General features: G+C 43.1%; 1 protein-coding gene across 7 annotated transcripts in view; it reads right to left on the minus strand.

The window, feature by feature from the left end:
* The window catches only part of MYH11 (myosin heavy chain 11), a 98,867-nt gene that overhangs the window by 52,612 nt on the left and 28,620 nt on the right, over positions 1-17,635 (minus strand). For all 7 annotated transcript variants that reach the window (XM_039491798.1, XM_039491796.1, XM_039491797.1 and 4 more), the window contains one exon: positions 6,174-6,201. In XM_039491798.1, the coding sequence (XP_039347732.1) occupies positions 6,174-6,201 (28 nt within the window). The remainder of the gene's footprint in view (positions 1-6,173; positions 6,202-17,635) is intronic.

The following is a 17,635-nucleotide window of genomic DNA, read 5'->3' on the forward strand; positions in this document are numbered from 1 at the left end:
CTGCCCTTCAGCTAGTTAAGTTCTAGAACAATGGGAGAAAGGAAAAAAAATTCTAACCATACTCTTTAGTCAAAATGACTGAAGCCTGATGCACTCAACTGCATATTGATGTTGGTCCTAGGTGCTTAACTCCTATGGAAATCAGCCCTGTTGAAATTAATGGCAGTTAGGCACCTATTGGGATTTTCAAAAATACCATACCCCCCATCTTTATGCTCCTAAATACCTTTAAAAATCTGGCCCATGGTCCTTACTGAGGACTAGTGCCTTTGTTTAGGTTGGCGAAAAATTATAAGGGATTGAGAAATCACTTCTGAGCATGCTTATTAGGCAACTGCTATGAAATCCTACCCATTCTGTGACATCTGTGCACATTTGTCCCTTCTCATCCACTCTAACCAGTTAAGTCAAACTGGAGCTGCTGCTGGGACAACTGGATGAGAGTGATTGTCCAGTAAAGGTCTGGGACACGCATGAAAGACCCTCAAGCTTATTTACCAGCTTAGGTTAACAGTAAGCTGCCACCACCAAGCGTGTTTCAAATCTTAGGGGAGAGCCACTTGGAACTCTGCCTTCTCCCAAATGTTTTCCCAAGTCCCTAACCCCCAGCCCCTTTCCTGGGCAGATTTGAGACTAATTCCTCCCCCCAAGTCCTTACACCCCTTTTCCTGGGTAGGCTTGAGAGTATATCCTCACCAATTAGTCCTGGTGAACACAGATCCAAAACCCTTGGATCTTAAAACAATGAAAAATCAATCAAGTTCTTAAAAGAATTTTAATTAAAGAAAAAGGTAAAATAATCTCTGTAAAATCAGGATGGAAAATAACTTTACAGGGTAATCAGATTAAAAGAGTCCAGAGGAACCCCCTCCAGCCTTAGGTTCAAAGTTACAGCAAACAGAGGTAAACACTCTAGCAAAAGGAACATTTACAAGTTGAGGAAACAAAGATAAAACTAACACGCCTTGCCTGGCTGTTACTTACAAGTTTGAAATATGAGAGACTGGTTTAGAAAGATTTGGAGAGCCTGGATTGATGTCTGGTCCCTCTTAGTCCCAAGAGCGAACAACCCCCAAAACAAAGAGCACACAAACAAAAGCTTCCCCCCCCCCAACCCCAATATTTTGTCCCCTTATTGGTCCTTTGGGTCAGGTGTCAGCCAGGTTACCTGAGCTTCTTAACCCTTTACAGATAAAAGGATTTTGGTGTCTCTGGCCAGGAGGGATTTTATAGTATTGTACACAGGAGGGTTGTTACCCTTCCCTTTATAGTTATGACACATGCACAGCAAGATCTCCCTCTGCCCTCCCAAAACAACCATTTAGCATCAGAAGCAGCTCACAGGTGTGAAAAATACAGAATCTTCTTAGTCTCAAGAATTTGCACTAAATTCTACAGATTCTAAACCTTCATTTATAGATACATAGGATACTATGCTTTCCCAGTATAAAGCTACAACCATTGCAATATAAACCAACGTGCTACTACCTTTTAAACCCAGGCTTGCACAAAACAATCTTTAGCCAAACAGCAGAAGTAGTAACAAGTAGGAACTCATCCCCTCTCCACCTAACGCCCCTAAATGAAGTGTGGGTACCAATTAGGGTTTGAAACTATTTCCGTCAGAAAACTGCTAATGACAGACATGTCTTCAATTTAAAAACACAGAAATTATGCAATAATCCCTCTTTTGGTTGTACACACACACACACCTACCTACAGGTGTATAGAACTCATCTGATACAGCATTGTTGGAACTTTATTAGCTTTGCATTTCTTGAATTGTTGCACTTTAAAATGTGCAAACTTAAAAGTTGCTTTCACATTTTTAGCCTTTAATATAGATTTCAATAACATTAAAATTGTTATGTACTTAATTTTAGCAGCCAGAAACATTAGTTAACAGTCTAGAAAGTCCTCAGCACGACAGTTCTTTTCAACAAATTGACTTTTTTTTAATAGTAATTTTTAAAAGTTGTAAAAGCCAGAGAAATGTACACACTCATAATCTGGATCTACATCTGATTTAATAAAAAAAAAACCTGTCAGAGTGGGAATATAATAAAGAAGCCTGGTGATCCTGAGGTAGCTGAACTGAATGTGGTAAGGAATGGATGCAAAGAAGGTAGTTCAAATTCAGAATAGATTCACTTGCAAGATAAAATGTTTGTGGCGCAAATAAATCAATCTAATGAACACAGTGAATTGGGAGGAAGTATAATCCAGGAGTGTGGAGGAAAGCTAGAGAATCCTTGATTGTGGTGTTTTATCACAACAAACAGCTACAGTTACAATGAACCAAATGCAAGCAACAGGACGTAGCTGATGTGACTGCACAAGGATGTGCTCAAAGATTTGAGGGTGAAGTGCTAAGAAAGAGATTGGATACAAGTCAGCAGTATCCTACAGCAGAGCAAACAAGCAATTTGGGGCAATAGTCACAGAAGGCACACACCATGAGCAGAGAGGTAAGAGCCCTTTTCGATAAGATTCTTCAGGAGTCTGCACCTTAAATATTGTATGTAGCCCAGGGTACCTCAGTACCAAAAAGATGGATTTGAAGGAGTTCAGAGAACACATGTTTTGAGTGTTAGAGACTGACGAGGAAAGATTAATAGAGCCAAACTTGTAGAACATGGTTAGAAACATGTGGGAACATGGTGACACTGTGTACCCATTTTAAAAACTGTAAATAGCAAAGATGGAGAAGAGTTACTTAGAGTAGTACACCTCTCCCCGATATAACACAAATTTGGATATAATGCGGTAAAGCAGTGCTCCGGGGGGGAGGGGGGGCGGGGCTGCGCACTCTGGTGGATCAAAGCAAGTTCGATATAACATGGTTTCACCTATAACACAGTAAGATTTTATTTATTTATTTATTTATTTTTGGCTCCTGAGGACAGTGTTATTTCGGGGTAGAGGTGTATGAAGGGATATTGCTAGTTGTGATGGGATGAAAATGAGACCTAAGTGATAGGCAGGAAAGAGGATTTTGGAAGCATCATACTTGGATGTACTTGGAGATGAGGTTAGTATTAAGCACCCAAAAGGAAGCAGCTACTACAGTTGAGGCCAGAGATGCAGGCAAGGATACACAGCTTGGCCATCTGGATAGAAAGGAAGAGGCAGATTTTTTTTTTTTAAACATATTGGATGGCTTTTTTGAGCTGTGTTTAGACAGTGGAATACTCTCCTGAGGGAAACGGTGCAAGCCCATAGAACAGGACATTTAAAACTAGACTGGACAATTTTTGCCTGTACATCTTCTGCAGGTGTTTTGGCTGGGTTGGGCATGACTGCACAATCCCCACAAAGTCAGGAGCATGAATAATCAAAGTGAGGTGGGGGTCTGTACTGATGAGTGGGGGAGAGGGGAATGGAGGGGCTGCATTAAAACACACAGACTATGCCCACTGAGCAATAAACATCAGCAATACAATTTTCATCAGCATCCAAAAATACATTCACTTATGCAAATAGGCCAGGGGTTCTCAAACTAGGAGTTACGACCCCACAGGGGGTCATGAGGTTATTACAATGGGGGGGTCATGAGCTGTCAGACTCCACCCCCAAGCCCTGCTTCACCCCCAGCATTTATAATAATGTTAAATATAAAGTATTTTTAATTTATAAAGGGAGTCTCACTCAGAGGCTTGCTGTGTAAAAGGGGGTCACTAGTACAAAAGTTTGAGAACTATTGAAATAGGCACTTATGGGTACATAATCTTTGGTTGCAATTCAGGTTGCAAGGTTTGGAAATGTTGAGTCTGAAACTATTTACAGAAAAGATCCCAGATCAATTTTATGAATGCTTCAGTCATTTTTGGATCATATTTTAAGCAAAAGGACAATTTCTAACAATGATAAAATAATGCTCATTGCTGGCACTCTAGTGCTCTAACTAAAAGCCTAGAGAATTTTTTTTCTGTGCAACCAAATAAGGCCAACAAAACTGATAAAGCACTAGTAGTTACACTTCAAATATATTTTAGCTTTCCTAGTGTTTTTGAACTAAATTAAAACAGAGCATAGCTTCTGATAGCATTTTTAAAGTAAAGGCCACAATCTTGCCAGCACACAAGAATTATTCTAAGCATCTGGAAAATCAGCTGCTGTAGTTGCAGAATGATACAGAGAGCAAAAGAGAACAAATCAGTCTTGAATCTCTACATTGTACGAATTACTTGTGAGATCCAATAAATAATCCATTTCCTTTCCATTGGGTTGTATGAAATCTGACATCTTCATCCTGGCTTACAAAGTTGGATCAAGAAAGCTTAGATTTGCTGCACGTACCGTACATGTACTACGACTTTCAGAAATGCAAGCTGTAACAAAGGCATGGTTTAATGAAAGCTTTCTCCCATAAAAATGCAGACCTTCAAGAGTTAAAACAGGAAGAGATGAGAGACAAATGGAAAAACAAACCTAAAGCACAAGAATGGAAGGAAGTACACATCGTAAATTGGGCTCTCTTAAAGTGACAAGTCTTGTCCTGGGAAAATGAAGTAAATGGCCAGTTTATAGTGCCTCCTTAATATTCTAAGGATTTTAGTTTATTAAAGACATCCAGGGCCACATTCTCAGCTGCTGTAAATCTGTGTTGCTCTACTGCAGTTTATACCAATTAAGGGTCTGGCCCATAATTTTAGTGTTTCTTAGACCTAGCATAAAAGTGTTCCAATGAGTAGTTCTCCTCACCTTACAGGGTCTGAGACATTGTGGGTCAATAATAGCTTTTTCTAAAACCAGGATCGAGGTCCATGGTCATAGACTCAAGAGACCACATGTTGAGGGAGTGACCTCTCACAGAGAGGATTTGAGTATGACTTCGCTGTATGATCTTGACTTCGCTCCAGGCCCCAGCACGCCAAGCACGTGCTTGGGGCGGCATGCCGCGGGGGGCGCTCTGCCAGTCGCCAGGAGGGACCAGCCTGCGGGAGGCCCACCAGAGCTGCAGGACCGGCGACTGGCAGAGCGCCCCCCGTGGTGTGCCGCCGTGCTTGGGGAGGCAAAATCGCTAGAGCCGCCCCTGCCTCCAGCTCCTAATATAATCACCATCTGTGTCATCTTTTGCAAATTATGATGATTTTTATTTATGAACCACATCCCCCTCCCCAATTCCACTGAGACTAACTGGGTGCTGCCTAACAAACACAAAATCTAATGCAATAAAAACAACCAAAAACATCCTCACTGACATTCAAACAAATAAAGCCAGTTGAGGGGCTCCAACCTGATAAAAGGGATGAGGAGGAGCCGGTCACAGATATGGAACCAAATCTAAAACACCTGTGCTTAAGTCTTAACATGTTTTGTTAAACAGGAGTGAAGAACAAGCAGAGGGGTTGCAGAGTGCAGTATGTTCCACACACTAAGGCCCACCTTCCAACCACGGCTCAACCATCAAATCTCTAAAAGCAGATGCTACCTGAGCACAGACACTCATCAGGCCAAGGCTCAAATAGGAGGTTTTGAGAACAGCTAAGGCTTAGACCAATTGGAGCTTTAAAAACAATGTCAGCTTCAAGGCACTTTACTACTCTCTAGGAAGGCAATGTAAAGGATGCAGAACAGCTATACTATGGCCAGAGTCACTGAGCCCACTGAATTAACATGCTGATGCCTTCTGCATAGACTCCAAGCAATTGAGGAGTGCTGCTACTAGAGTTACTGATGATCAAGCCTCAAGGGCTTGTGCTGTTCTTGGGCGTTCTCTTCAGGACAGATCCAGTTATAGCCTACATAAATAGGGGGCAAAAAGCAACAACAAAACATGCACACTCCTCACCTACTTCTGTACTAACCCCTGACTTGAGGCTTTCCATTAAGCTACCACGAGCAAATGTCCATGAGGCTTTATGTTCCTAAGGGTTTCCTAAACACACAGTTTACCCACCTACGCTCCTCACAAGTCCTTCTGTAAGCTCTGAAATTTCTGAACTTCAGAAGGTCATTAAAATTATTAGTCACATGCTTCCTCCTGCACCTACAACTGCTTTATAATTTGATCAGTTTAAAAATAGTTAAACGCCTTTCACTAAAGGCTGGATCCCAAGCCCATGGATGATGAAGGGACTCTATCCACTGGCTTCAATGGGCTTTGAGTCACCCTGAACCAAGATAAACATCAGAACCCTGAAATATACTAAAAGAGTGATTCTACTTACGTGCACAGAATGGACTGGTCTTCTCTATCTGTGAATAAAGACGAAAACCCATTAATTATACAAAAAAAGTTGCATGCTGTCAGAGCTATTTGCATTTACAAAGAATTCTTTTGAACAAACAGGAACTGCCTGGACCTCCAAAATCTTATGATACATTGTCAGTCAAAACTGTTAGGATCACATCACAGTCAATTTGTCCTAGTGTTAAACTAAGTGCCCCTAACACCAGGATTCTGTACAAAAAGAACAAAAGGTTAAATATTCAAAGAGCTTTTTAAAATTTAATTAGAGATGAACGGTAATGAGGAGTCTAATATGCACAGATAATACTCTGTAAGAGAAGATCATAGCGCTGGAAAAGAAGTTTGTACTACACTTACTAATAAAAGCCTCCTAATGAGACTAAGTGAATGACCCAATAGATAAGCCACTCAAAGCTAAAATGATAGTAGTCAGTAGCTTTAGAAGCTGAAGCTCTGGCAGTATAGGAATTATAAAAGTTGGGACGTGCAGACAGCCTAAGTAAAGTGTTCTCTCAGTTCCACTTCAGCTCTAGAGGGGATTTCTACCATGAGAGATGAGGACTGAGGAGGAGTGGAGAAGCAGCAGAATTAATGGCAAGGGCCAGGAGAATATGGCACAAGACTGAGGAGCATTAGAGAGCATAAAAGAGGTTGAACGGGGAGCACAGAAGAGAATTAAGAGTGATTTTAGGGGCTGGAAGTAATAGTAATGGTCTGGACTAGGGCAAGAAGGGGACACAGAATTAAACTGAAGAGTATAAGAAAAAATGTCAAGGGTACTTAGTAGGGCCAGAGGCAAATAGAGTAGCTGGAGAGAGCTTTACTCTATAACAAACCCTGGAAATCACATATCCAAAGTTAAATTCAAAAGAAGCTGTGGCTAGGAGAAACCCCAAAGCAAAAAATGAAAACCACCTCTGTGGTGGCTGTGCCCAGGGAACCGCCACAGTAACTGTGCTGTACAAACCTGAACTTCAGCTTTCACAAATGCAAATTGAAGAACAAACCAGAAGTGATCCCAATTAAATACAGTGTAGCATTTCAACGGCTTATCTGGGAAAAAATAATCTCAGCCAGATAAGGTAGCTAAGGAGTAATAAGATACAGTAGGAAGTGCTGTGTGTCCCTAGCTCTCATCAATTCAACTGAAGTTGTGTTGTGCTGAACCCTCTCAGGATGTACTGATAAACGTATAGTCGGACCCTGATCCACCCTAATCCGAATACCAGAAACTCCCATTGTCTTCAGCTGAAGTTGCTGGTACCCTATGGGGAAAGAATCAGGGCCCAGGGCCTGTCTTGGTCATCTTTCAGTCTCCTACTCTTCTGCAACTGTTTAAACGTGATGTTCGGTATTCAAGCATTTTGTAGGATTCCCATCCACAATCACCTGCGTTCTAGGATAAACATTCTGCCAACTTGTGAATGGGCATCATGTCATTAAAACAAATGCCCATGAAGACTATTGACCCAAACATGATTGTTATGTTTCCAGTCAGGAACATTGGAACAGCTATTCATCCTGATGTTTAGAGCCCATAATTCAGGGGAGAGGTCATCATAAATATTCTCTGTGCTGAGTTACTTTTAAACTGAAAAATAACATATAGGATCATGTTAGGCAAAATTCTGGTAACCATGAATCATGTCAGATGCTATTGCTAGTCATTGGTGGCAAGAGTAATTACACTGAGGGCTCAGCTCCCACTAATCTTCCCAAACCAAGTTACTTGGCAGATTTCACATGACCTTCGGCTGTTGATTCTGAGCAGAATCATCAAATGCACCACAAATCCCAATTTGTTAAGAAGTAGGCCAAAGAATATTCATTGATCAATTTCCATCATGTAAAAGTACAGCTATGGGGTGGGTATTTTTCTGCAGCGAAGTCCAACCAAATTGCCTATGTTGCCCTCAACATACCCATAACACTTACAGCTCTGCATTCAGACAATGGCTATGATCAAATTTCATTCTTCAGGGCTTCAGCTAGTTGCCTGAAGAGGTCAGGTAATTTTTTTCCCATGATGCAGGTGTATTCTTTCCCCCTCCTCAACTCCCCCCCTTCCTTAGAAACATCCGAGATTGGCCACAGCTGGAGATGGGAACCCTGGGTAGGGCTGACTGGTGCTCTGAGGAGGTACAGAGACTTCTCTTTGTTACATGCCTGGTTGGTGGGTCTTGCTCACTTGCTCAGGATTAAACTGATTACCAGATGTGGGGTCATGAAGGAATTTTCCTTCAGGACAGATTGGCAGGGATTGGAAAGTGCGGCCAATGGGAGCTGCAGGGGCAATGCCTGTGGGTGGAGGCAGTGCGCAGAGCTGCCTGCTGCACTTGTGCCTAGGAGCAGCAGGGACAGATCACTGTTTGCAGGGAGCCACCGGAGGTGAGTGGCCCCTGGATCTGGCACCCTGTGCCCCAAGCCGCCTCCTGCACCCAAACTCCCTCCCAGAGCCCCCACTCGGCACCCCCTCTAGAGCCCCAACCCCCTGCCGGCCCCACACCAACCAGACTATAAACTGGCATTTCAATGAAGATCAGAAATACCAGTTTATAGAGCTTTCCGATTGGGGAAGTGATAGATAAAACAGCATTTACTGTATATACAGTACCATTCTGATTGCCCACAAAGTCTCCGTATAGAGTTTAACACGTCATTGGTTTAGCACCAAGGTAGGCCTTTATCAATGGACACTTCCTAATAAACTTAGGACCAAATCCTAAAGTCTTTTCCCAGTTTCAATTTGTTCTTTACTCAAGCAAAACTCCCATTAAGGTCACTGGGAGTTTTGCCTAAGTAAAGGCTTCAGAATCTGGCCGATAGAATTTACAGTAAAAATTTATAAGAGCCAGGTATGTTCACACTGAGTAGGAGCTTACTCTGAGGGTAGCCATTGATTTTAGGGGGGATGCTTCCAGAGTAACATACTGCTTAGCATGAATTAGAATCTCTGAATCTGGTCATAAAACAGTAGCTTGCAGAAACAAAACATGATGATGATACGCTGCAGTGCAACATAAAAATATTTTTAAAATGAGCAATTTCTGAGACAAAATTAGTTCTTAATTCAGTTTCTCAAAATCGAGCGGTTTTCCTGCTAACCATAGATTTGTGCTTTAATGCAAGGAAGTTATTTGTCAGATTCTACATCACCAGTTATAAGCTGTCAAATAACAAAATTACAGGAAAAAGTGGATAGCAATTTTTAGATTCCTGGAGGTGTAGCACTCAATATTTTTAGAGACCTGTGACATTTTGATAGAATCATTTGACATTGCTAGCAGAAACTGGCTTCTTTTAACTATGGGAAATCATCTTCTCATTTAGGAAGACAAATTATCATGCAATAAAAGTATATTTATAGGATTGTGTACCTACTGCATGAATCTCTGTCTTCAAGACTTCTCTTTAAACACTTAAACATTTTGTAGCCTGTGACGGGGTTCCCGGCGTGTAACCTAAACTGTGGGACTGCTGAGCCCTGTCTCACAAACCTTGGCTTTGTCTCTCACTGGGACACTGTTGGCAAGCTACAAACCTCTGGCAGGTATTGTACACAGACCTCCACAGTCAGGGACACACCCAGCTGAATTACATGAATGCTTCTCCCAGCCACTCATGAACTGTCTTGCCCTGGTCAAAAGCCTGACCTGTGTAAGTTCATTACCCAGTCCGCCCCTCCCTCGACTGGGAGAGGACGCACACAAGCCTTTGTAAACTGAGCCCAAGACTTCAACTAAAACATACTGTTTTAGATGAAATCTAAAACAGATTTATTGACTACAGAAAGATAGATTTTAAGTGATTATAAGTAGTAAGTGTAGAGATTAAAGTAAATTTGCAGTCTGTGTTCTATAATCCAAACATGACTTGAATCAAGTAGTGTCTCAGCCTGATAGATGATACAAACAGGTCACAGATCTTCCGTACACAGGCTGGAACTCTCCTCCAGCCCAGGACAACCCTCCCTAGTTCAAAGTCTTTGTCCTCCAGATATGTTTCCAGGTGTTTGAGTTGTGAGAGGAATGAAGCAAGTCATGTTCACTTCCCCTCTTTTATAGTTTTTCCAACTTGCTGGAAAGATTTATGCTTGTGACATGGGGGTCTGCCCCCATTGGTCAAGCATTCTCCATTGTCTATGTGCTCTCTCTGAGAAGTCTTCTGGGATGGTCATTGGGAAAATGGATTCCCTTTAATGGGCCATCAGCACATATGGCTACTCCATTTTTGTACCTGAAAGGTTGGTTGTGGGTGTTCCCAACCTCACAACATATTCCAGTAACACACACATATAGCAAAACTTCCTAACTTCACATACACTGATAGCACATACAATCCACCAGGACATTAATGTTCAACAGATCAAGTCTTTCAAAATTATACCTCACAAGGCATACTTTGTACAAAACATGTCAATTATATGACAGTGATAAATATGAGGGTTCCAGGGTATTGTTTTGCGGTACAGAATGCTGCCCAACCTCTTTAATTGTGTATGCTTTGCTACTAAGTTACCAACACTAAGTGCTAATTAATATAATATCTAATTAATCAAAGCTTTCTGTACTAATATATAAAAAATGTGGCAAAATAGCGTGAATTTGGCCTCTTAAATTTAAACTGACTTCCAGATCACAAGTCTAGAAAAGGTTGTGGTTGATTTTACTTCATCATAAAATATTAAGAGCCTGCTCCCATTCCTTCAATGGTGTAGGATCAGATCCTACAACAATAATAGTCCTTTTCTTCATTGAAAACTCATGCTATAAGTAGTGTACTTTAAAAGCTTTAGTTTGTACATTGGTACAAACTAAATAGCTACATTTATTTTACTAAGACGTTGGTTACCAAAAGGTAATATAATTGGGTCCTCTCCAAACACTTTTGACTAGGGGAGTAGGAAGCCATCTTCATTGGACTTCTTTTAAGTTGGAGATAGAATTTTTGCTAAAAATAGAGACTGTTGTGCATAAACCGAAGCATTTGGTATGTATTGATATTCATATCATAAAGCCAGAACAGTAGCTCCTAGATACAGGCTTCCAATGGAATTTCTGAGCCCAGGGGACATGAGAAAATACTCGGATGGGTAAGGGAGCCCAAGATTTTCTAACCACCTCTCTTTTGTTATCCATTTCTGCTCTTGTTCTTCTCTTCACTTTTCCTTCTCTCTGTTCTTCAACTGCTAAACAGCAGCACTTAAATCTACCTTTTAGTGGTGTCCTGCTTTCAGTAAAGTCTGTGTCCCTCACTTGTCATTGACTTTTCCCTCTGCTCTCTCGATACAGTAATCAACCACGATTATTACAGTAGTGTCTGAGGGCCACCAAGAGTGGGGCCCCATTGTGCTAGGCACTGCACAAATAGAGTAGCAGATTATCCCTTCCACAGAGAACTTATGGTCTAAATTAGGCTGGGGGAAGGAGTAGAACACACCAGCTGAGTGAACGTGTGATGGCAGCAAACGTCATGTTGGTTCCACAATTATTTGGGTGGATAGGAGTAAGTTAGGAGGTGATAAGCTAAATACACATAGAAAGGAAGGGGGTACAGGGGCAACAGAGAAGGCAAAGAGGGTCAGGTAAGTGAAGGGACTGAGGCAGAGGGTTGGAGCAAACAGCTGCACAGGGCAGAGACAGTCCAGTTAAAACTGTAGAAAGTTCTCTGAATGTCCAGAGGCCCTTCCTTTGGCTGCTTCTGCATCTACCAGCCAAAGACTTTGGCTGGGTCCTCTCCATGGTTTTCCACTCGGACTGCCTGTGGGTGGGGGAGCAGGGAAGCAGAGGCAGCACCTGGGTCCCAGTGTTCGCAGAGTGTGCGTGGGGTCTCGCCTACACAGTTCTGGGTCCTGGGGGTGCAGCAGTCCCTGCTTTAACTGCTTCCGCATATACCAGCTAGAGTCTGGCTAACCCAAGCAGACTGTAACCTCTGGGTGTTCTTTTACTGCCCTGATGGACATCACCAGAAATGTTCTGCGTCCCCACCTCTGCTCTGGGTGTCATTTGTGTCAGTCAGAGAGCACAAAGCAAAGCAGAGACCATACAGCAGCTCAGGCTTCTCGGAGGCACACTGCATAAGCTAGCATTGGCGTGTATGTCAACACCTGAGTTGGAGTGTTGTGAGAAGAGACTTATTGGCATGGAGGAGAACTGGCACAAGGCACCCATAGAATCCTGTTTTTGTCAGTAAGCAGCACAAGATCACTCACATGCACTGGCCCCCAGGATTTATCCCCAACTTCCCTTCCTCCCACCTGGCAGCCATACAGAGTCATTAGGCTTTCAGCTCCATCTCATTGAACCATGCAGTCTCTGAATCCTGCTAATCCTCTTACTGACAAACTAATTGTGAACATGCATGAACAGAGGTTTCCAAAGATGACACATCAGCTGTTCTAACAAATGGCAAAAGTTAAGGATGAACAAAGTCAGGAAGCGCGTTAAGAGCCATCCTTTCCTTTGGATTGATAGTCAGACCCCAACATGTCTTGTCCTTCTAATAATGTCTCATTTCCTTTTTAGAATTATCCACTTTGGTTGTTGTTTCTGCCGTGGATAGCGAGCAGGCATTCTGCTGTGGATAGTGAAAAGGCATCATCCTTAGGCATACGCGGCTGCGTAGGGCACCTGAAAATTTGGGGCACCCCTGGGTCTTAGTGTCCATCCCCCCCTCCTCTTCCTATCCCTGTTCTGACCCTTCCTGCAGGCTCCCACCACAACTGGCTGCTGCAGCCTGGTGAGACTTCCTCCAGCCTGCCAGACCTATTAGCACAACATTGAAACTGTTAAACAGCCATTCAAGTGGTAATGATGCCATTTCACAGGCATTTGCCAACCCCCAGGTATATACTGTCAGGGCTTGGCTACACTTACAAATTTGCAGCGCTGCAGCAGGATGTGAAAACACACCCTCTCCAGCGCTGCAAATTGCGGTGCTGCAAAGCGCCAGTGTAGTCAAAGCCCCAGCGCTGGGAGCGCGGCTCCCAGCGCTGTCCGTTATTCCCCACAGGGAGGTGGAGTACGGACAGCGCTGGGAGAGCTTTCTCCCAGCGCTGGCGCTTTGACTACACTTAGTGCTTCAAAGCGCTGCCGCGGCAGCGCTACCACGGCAGCGCTTTGAAGTGCTAAGTGTAGCCACAGCCTCAGTGTCTGAATTTACTGACAAAAACAGTTGTGCATGACTGTAATATTTACTCAGAACACATTAGTCTAATGTGAGTTCGTGAAGATGATAAAATCACATCTCTAAAAAAAAATCCTTGCATAGATTTTTTTAGATGCACAATCATCTTTAGCCTTAAATGCTTGGATCTTCAGACATATCGTTTTTTAAATAAATCCTTCAGGAGACCACCCTTATCTAAAATACACATTTTAATTTTAATTATTATAGTTAAAAAAAACTTGCTTCCGAAGTCTTCCTGTCCTTTCTGTCCATCCCTTTCTCCCTTCACCCCCACCCCTGGCCCGATGAAGAGAGCCCTTAAAGGGGCAACACCCCTTTCCTTCCAGATAGCTAGACAAAGAGTTTCACTTCCTTTACTTCTGACCATCTGATGAACTAGTTTTGAGAGAACCCTCCAGCAAAATCAGTACCTAGTAAGATATAAAATCCTTTATTATGCCTAAAATCTTTGGAAAAATTTTTAAAGTTGGTGAAATTTCATAAACATGTCTATTGTTATGGAGATCACACAAAGTAAATTAGTGTTCCCTTTTTCTAAAAGCAATGAACATTGTTATGAACACACTAAACCTCTGTGACTGATTAATTTAAAATAATGTCTTTGTTTCAGTGAGTTAATATGTAGTTATCTAGAATAATTACTTTATGAAGGTTTAAGAGTACATTTAAAATATACAAAATCATCTTAGAAATACTGATTACAAAAATGTAAAACAGAACAGCTGCATCATGTATTCCATAATATTTAATGTTGTATTCAGCAGGTCAGCTGACTTGCCCTTACTACAAAGCTTTTGCAAATAAATCTCTGACAAACTTCAGGTATATCAAAAAACCCATGACTGACATTTTTTATTCCCAAGTTTAGTGCTTTTAGTTAGGTACCTTCTGCACCTCCAGACTTCACCTTTTGGCATGCAGTGAAAAACGTGCTGCATTTTCTTTAGTAAAAAATTGCAGAAGAGAGTTTTTTGCACATCATAGAATATCATGGTTGGAAGGGACCTCAGGAGATCTAGTCCAACCCCCTGCTCAGAGCAGGACCAATCCCCAGACAGATTTTTGCCTCAGATCCCTAAATGGGCCCCTCAAGGATTGAACTCACAACCCTGGCTTTAGCAGGCCAATTTCAAATGTCATTTGCTTCATTTTGGTTCAAGGATTTGGCTGGAAGGGGGTGAGCAGGATGGGGGAGGGAAGAGACGAGGCAGACAGTGGGGAGAGGGCGGGGCCTGGGAGGAGTGGGGCGGGGCCTGGGGCAGAGCAGGAGTGGAGTATGGGTGGGGCCACAGGCAGAAGAGGTGGGCTGGGGGAGTTAGTCTCCCCAAGCAGCAGCTTCACCCACCGCCCATGACAGCAGGTAAGAGCGGGTCGGCTCCTGCACACCCCGTGCGCACTGCAGTCTCCTTAGCCAGGGGCTGTATTCACAGGCTCCTTATCCTTTGCTGCCTTGTCCCTCTCCTCCCCCCCACCACCAGGGCTGTGAGCCTGGGCTGCCATCAGGCATAGGGGCACCAATTTAATAATACTGTGTAGGACCCCATAAATCCTAAGGACAGCCCCGATAGCGAGAAGATTTATACTCACTGCCCTGTTGTGAGAATACTTATACATGTGCTTAACTTTACTCATTCAAGAAGTTTGACTTGAGGGTACTACGCATGCAAGTACTTAAAGTGCATATGTGTTTATAGCATCTGGGCCTGTGTTTAAAAAAAAAAAAATCCAAAATATTTCTTCCAGGGCCCAATGTCCTTTTGGTTCATAGCCCTTTGTTCTTGGATTTGACACTAACTCAAATCTTGCTATAACCATCCTCAGTATTCCCTTTAGAATTTTGGAGACTTTATTTATGTCTCCTCTTGGTCTTTTTTTTGTGTGTGTGTGTGCCCTAAAACAGAGGTCTCCAAACTGTGTGGTGTGCCCCCATCAGGGGGCACAGAGGAACATTCGGGGTATGTGTGTGCTGGGGCCTGGGCCAGACCCGGTGGGGGGTGGGGTGGGAAGGGAGCGCCACAGAGCCACCTAGCTCTGGCCCTAGCCCTGACCTTGGCTCTTGGTCCTGGCTGCCAGCCCCACGCCTGGGGCTCCAGCCCCACCCCCAGTTGTGGCCCCAGCCTCAGCCCCATTACCCCATCCACGTCCCCCACTCCCGCAGCTGTGGCTCTGGGAGGAGGGGCGCACAAGGATAGGGATAAGGGGAGGGCACGAGGTAAAAAGTTTGGGAACTACTGCCCTAAAATCATCCTCACCCCTATCAGTCTTTCTGAAAACCCAAGTTGTTTTCTCTAGAAGCTATTGGGCTGTTTTATTGATATGCCTTCAGTCTGCTTGGAACTCTTGTGTGCCCCATGGATCGCAATAGACCAGCTAGTTCTGCTTAATCACCAACATGATCTGATGGTTTTTCACAAGGAAGCAGCAAGTTGGCAGCTTTACCATAAAAGGAGAAAACAGCCTGAAGCTGTGATCAGACATTGGCTTCTTTACATTTATACTGGCTACACTGCCTAAAGGGGATGTGTCTGATGCAGTCCCATGAAAGTTACAGCAGGAAGCAGCCCCCTTTCACCATTTTAACTTGTAGGAATATAATCAAAACTTTAAAGGTGCAGGTTTCCTCCCTCCCTCTTCCCCCACTTATTAACTAGTTTATTTTCTTTCGTTATTTTTAACCCAAGCTTTCAAAGCAATACAGCTTTTTAAATTGTTTATTTCATGGCTCTTTACATAAAAGAAACAAGGTTCCTGAATTGGCAAGCGGCTGTAATAGATCCTCTTCATCTGATTCTTATGGACAGAGCCTTCACATCCATATGCAAACTTTATCCCAATTGTTACTGCTACCCACGCTGGCTTTGCACATCAGCATTGACCAGTACTACCAAACTGATGTCTGACTCCCTCTGTGTTTAAGTCCAATTGCCTTTTGGTGGGGGTGGGGAAGTGATAACAACACTTGTGTGATGTATGTAGCTATGTAACTGTAAGGCTGTTTTCTATATACTGCATCTTTACGTGTAAGGTTAGCTTGATAGTTTGTCTGCAAGGACATTCAATATTACGTCGATCAACTCTATAGAGACAGTGCTGTCTCATGGAGACTTTATTTATGTTCTTTCTTTCATTTAGATTAAAGGAAACAAATTCAAAGGCAGAAAAAGTTCATGGCTGCTCTCTACAGTGATAGACTTGGCATGTTTCTACCTTATCTGAGCAGAGCCAGAGTGTGTGCCATGAATTCGTATACCTGTGCATACAGAGACAAAATAGCTACATTCACCACCCAGTGGCGGTGGGGAAATCAGAAAATTGCCTCCCTCCAGTTCCACTGCCAGAAGAGAAGCTCTTGCAAGACTATGTTTTGCAAATCTGGGCAGAGTCTTAACATCACAGTGCTTCAAGCACTTACTTGTGCTTAGGGGCAGCCAATGAGCACTTGATTCATAGTTCTGAACCCTTTTCAAATTCACAAGACTTCCGATATCAAATGGGCAATGAGAGAGGTAGGAAAGCTTTTTGAAAGGCCCCATCAGTGACCTGGAGCTGTTTCTCTGCCACACAATACTTACCGCCCTCCCCGCCTTCCACTTTTACCTGTGTAAATTTTGACTGTTCAACTATTAGCACACTGGACTGTGAAGTGAAGCAATGCTACAGCATCTGGCTCCTGGCCTGCTTTGTGTTCTATCCTGTCAGGACAGTACTTTAGTCACCTGAGTGTATTCATTTTTCCCCTGCATTATAAAGAGCAGGACACTTGAATCTTTGAAGCACTGCCACAAATAAGAGCTCACCAAAAGAGCACGGGGGTGGGGAGGGGAAGGAAGAGAGGCTGAAACAGATTGAGTGGATAATGCACTCAGCTCAAGAGGAGCATTTCTTAGTCAGGTTATGTCTACACTACACAGCTTTTAGCAATAGGGCTGACAACTCGCTGTTCACACTGGCACTTGTCAAGGCAAAACTTTTTGTCTTTCGGAGGGGGGGGCGGGGTTAAACACCTGAAAGACAAAAGTTTTGTCATTCAATTGCCAGTGTAGACATAGCCTTAGATTGTATTGGGTTTTTACCTGCAGTTCTAAAGATGCTTGGGCAGAAAAGTATCTATCTGTGAGCATAAGGGATAGGGTAGGGGTGGGGGCAGAAATCACATCACCGATGATAACACAACATTGTAGAAACATGTAAATAGATTAGGGAGCCGGGGGGCAGCAACTGCCTTCAGATGTTTTAATCTGGCCCTTGAGC

This window comes from Mauremys reevesii, linkage group 10 (assembly GCF_016161935.1).
Source record: "Mauremys reevesii isolate NIE-2019 linkage group 10, ASM1616193v1, whole genome shotgun sequence".
NCBI lineage: Eukaryota > Metazoa > Chordata > Testudines > Geoemydidae > Mauremys > Mauremys reevesii.